The sequence below is a fragment of the Saccoglossus kowalevskii genome, chromosome 2, assembly GCF_978046115.1.
Source record: "Saccoglossus kowalevskii chromosome 2, keSacKowa6.1, whole genome shotgun sequence".
NCBI classification, from domain to species: domain Eukaryota; kingdom Metazoa; phylum Hemichordata; class Enteropneusta; family Harrimaniidae; genus Saccoglossus; species Saccoglossus kowalevskii.
This window is the reverse complement of record NC_140642.1, coordinates 36,823,778-36,828,274: the sequence shown is the minus strand read 5'-3', so window position 1 is coordinate 36,828,274 and position 4,497 is coordinate 36,823,778. Positions and strand designations below refer to the sequence as shown.

The following is a 4,497-nucleotide window of genomic DNA, read 5'->3' as shown; positions in this document are numbered from 1 at the left end:
CTCGCTGTGGGCACCAACGTGTTCATGTTAGTGCCAATGAGGGCTCGCTGTGGGCACCAACGTGTTCATGTTAGTGCCAATGATCCTACTATAATGAAGAAGCTGAAAGAGAAAGAGACTCCAAGGAAACGAAAGTGTGAAGAAATTCAAAAAGAAGGCACAGCATCCAAGTCTTCAAAAAAAGGTAAGAGCAATTGCTTGTTTTTATCAATTAGTTTTAGGTATATTTGCAACTATTATTATCAATGATTAATACTTAATAATTTAAACTTTTTCTAGAATATAAAAAGAACAGTGTGGACAAAGCTCAAACTGTACAAGTGCAATCAAAGGAACATACCCCTCAAATAAAAGATGACTCAACAACGTCTACCATTAGAGGATGTGTAGGTACATCACAGAAAGGTATGTTGACAAACTGCTCACTCTACACTGTAAAGCCATTACACCCATTACCCTGTATTTATGTTTGCTATTTTTGTTTTTACTTTGTTCTTTATTATTTATTTTAATTTGTTTGGTTTATTTGTTTTATTTCTGTTTGTTAGGTTTATTACAGTCATCAATCCCACATCAACAAAAATATAGTTTCAGACCTGTCAGATCTACTTGGACAAAAAAACATCACCCCAAAGGGTGTGCATGTTGTCCAAGAACATCTGGTTTGTCACTATCACAGAGCAGTCAGAGTAATAAGTTAGAAGCAGATATAATACAAGTGTTAGTATAGGGTTTTTTGTTTTAGCATGATTTATATAGCAATTAAGCAATCACAAATATATTCATGTAAGAAGTTGTGTTGAGCATACCCTTTACAAAAACAACATACGGTAATATCATAATAATAGTTCCTAGACTTTTTGCAAGACAGCATTATAGCATGGCACATGTAGGTAGTATACAACAATTCTATTCATATTACACATCTTATTAACTACAGGTTATCATTTTTGTTGTCACAGTGATAATAATGCTGGTGAAGTTCTTACAAAACCGATACAAAATATCAATAGAATGGCCAGAACTTCCAAATCTGCAGAGATCAAAGGTCATATGGGAATGGTGGTTCCTTTAAAGGAACTAGAATTTGACAAAAACATCAGTAGACATGCTGTTATACCTGATTTGTGTGAGTTTAACTCTTATTAATTATCAGTGTTCTACTCAAGATAAATTATAATGTTTATAATTATACACACTGTCCAGAGTGACCTCAACTCTATGTAAGACCATAATAAAAACTTCATGGACCAGAAATTTTTATGTTTTTGTTTGCTTCATGAATATTTATTTAATGCTATAGATGTAAATCATTTGTATTTATTGTCTTGATATATTCTATTTTAGTAACAATGAAAGAAAGAATAAAAGATAAACAACAGTGTCCAATTCGTAGTGAACTCCTTTGGCATCCTGATGATGTAGACAAATATAAGAATTCTGATGAATGTACGTATTTTCCTTTCAAGACTGCTGATCATTTTAGTTTAAAAAAACACATATCTTATGTTGTTTTATGTGTCATGCCTTCTTCCTTCCATGGCTGTGTGGTCACTCATTACAGTGCATTGATTTACACATGATATCTATTACGTAATATTGTATGTAAACAACATGAGATTGTTATCATATTTGTTATCTTTGTTTCAGTGCATGCAAACCTAACAAGAATATTCAGTGGATGCATAATACCTAAAAAAGAGGATTGTTTAAATGATATAGACACTGACAAAAAACAGATTCAAGGTCAGTTTTTGTTATTTTACTCATTCATCTAATATATTATATATTGATTTTGAAATTTAACCTAAAAATGCTTATATAGGCTATCATATTAATTTCCATATACATTGTTTTCAGTAATTGATGAGCCTTGGAATGAATGGGAAGTTAAATTACTTGAAGAGGCTGTACTTAAATTCAAAACAAACTTCCATAAAGTTTCTAAATGGGTAAGAGATTATTTCAAATTGAATTTTACAATATATGTATTTTTACATGTTTTTCCACTTCACAGTATATGTAAAATATACACTAGTTTCTGATATTTGTCAAATGATTAATATTGTATTATTTTTATTACTACAGGTCAGTAGTAAATCAGCAAACCAATGTGTAGAATATTATTACCGATGGAAACCTATGTTAACAGAATTCTATCCTGATCAAACTTACAGAAAACGAAATGAAATATTTGTAAGTATTAAACAAATACTATTTTCATGATAAGGTCATGGTTGGTAACTTAATATTTTAATACAAAGCAGTAACTGCCAATATGCAACAATAACAATTGCTGCTCAATATCTTCTACATACCATTTTTTCATACCATTGTTTTAGCTTAAACTGAAGAAAAACAAGAAAGATAGAAGAGACAAACAGCGTTTGAGGGAGAAAGAGATAGAACTGAAAATAAGAAGGGCTGAAGAGAACAAAGAAAGAATAAGAAATGGAAAACCTCCTAAATTATGGAAAAAAGATGAAGAGGAAGAATTAAAAGTAAAACCCAAAACGGAAATAACAGTTAAACAATATCTAAAGATTGTCAGAAAAGCAAAGAAAATACAACAACATTATATTTATGGTACTGCTTTTCCAGAAATTGAAAACAGTGAAACAATATAGACTGGTGTAAATTATACTGAAAGTTCTAATGTCATGGAAAGTGATCTTGCACTAAACGTTGCTAGTACTGGAATAGACCAAGAGTGTACAATGAAAAACACATGTGACTATAATAATATTATCATGCAACATGATGCCAGCAGCATTAAAACAACTCTAGGAAATAAACGAAGATTAGAAAATGATGAAGAGATTACCACAAAGAAAAGAAAACTGAATGATTCAATTGATATACCACGATCATTACGTCAAGCGCCTGCAACGGATATATCACAATTACCTGTAATGGATATATCACAATTACCTATATTGGATATACCACAGTTGCTACCAATGGATATACCACAGTTATCTGTAATGAATACACCATAGTTGCTACCAATGGATATACCACAGTTATCTGTAATGAATACACCATAGTTGCTACCAATGGATATACCACAGTTATCTGTAATGAATACACCATAGTTGCTACCAATGGATATACCACAGTTATCTGTAATGAATACACCATAGTTGCTACCAATGGATATACCACAGTTATCTGTAATGAATACACCATAGTTGCTACCAATGGATATACCACAGTTATCTGTAATGAATACACCATGGTTGCTACCAATGGGTATACCACAGTTATCTGTAATGAATACACCATAGTTGCTACCAATGGATATACCACAGTTATCTGTAATGAATACACCATAGTTGCTACCAATGGATATACCACAGTTATCTGTAATGAATACACCATAGTTGCTACCAATGGATATACCACAGTTATCTGTAATGAATACACCATAGTTGCTACCAATGGATATACCACAGTTATCTGTAATGAATACACCATAGTTGCTACCAATGGATATACCACAGTTATCTGTAATGAATACACCATAGTTGCTACCAATGGATATACCACAGTTATCTGTAATGAATACACCATAGTTGCTACCAATGGATATACCACAGTTATCTGTAATGAATACACCATAGTTGCTACCAATGGATATACCACAGTTATCTGTAATGAATACACCATAGTTGCTACCAATGGATATATCACAGTCACCTGTGGTGGGTACAGCACAGTTACCATAAGGCTAAGGAAATATTTTAAAACTATTCACTGCAGTATTATGGATGTAAATAACTAATACAAAATGATCAAACTCTGGCTAAGTTTACTAGCTCGCCTGAACTCATGGAAAAACTTTATGTATACACATATTTATTCCTAAGTAAACATTCATTTGTGAATCAGTAGTTTATCATGTTTTAATGCAAATTACAGACTTTAAAATTAGTTAACTAAAATCCCATGTGCAAAATAACTTTTATTTATAGATAATTATATCACATATGTTTTTGTAAAAAAGGTAAATATTGTGTGTGTGTGTACTTTATTGTATGATGGATGTGTTCATAATTTGTTTATTCGGAAATATGTCATGTTTCCATGACACCCAATATTATATGAACCATAAACCATTTTAAACAGAGATGGATGACAGCACTTATACAAAACAAAAAAAATTTAGAAAGAGTATTGGAGGCGTATTAAAATTAATTCAAAATTTAAGATTAGCATTTCAAACAAGAAACTTTGCAACTAATATTTATCAGATATTTGAGACGCTGTTTGAGATACAAAATATAAATTTGATCTATGGTTTACAGTCCAATTTATTTATTTTAGCATCTTACCACAAGTTCAATTCAAATCTGATTTTGAGATATCAAAAATTGGCTAATAATAATAGATAATCAATATGCATGTTTTTCAATATTAAACAAATCGGGATTACCCCCAAAGCATTTATGAACCAAGTTTGGGACGGTTATGCATATTATGCAAATTAGGCAATTA

General features: G+C 31.2%; 1 protein-coding gene across 1 annotated transcript; it reads left to right on the top strand.

Moving 5' to 3' along the window:
• The first annotated feature begins 323 nt into the window (after positions 1-323).
• LOC144355868 (uncharacterized) lies at positions 324-2,627 on the top strand. The gene is made up of 7 exons (XM_085505807.1): positions 324-405; positions 963-1,129; positions 1,348-1,449; positions 1,651-1,746; positions 1,861-1,952; positions 2,089-2,196; positions 2,343-2,627. The coding sequence occupies exons 1-7, from the start codon at positions 383-385 to the stop codon at positions 2,625-2,627; spliced, it is 873 nt and encodes a 290-aa protein (XP_085361933.1). The 5' UTR covers positions 324-382.
• Positions 2,628-4,497: the final 1,870 nt, after the last annotated feature.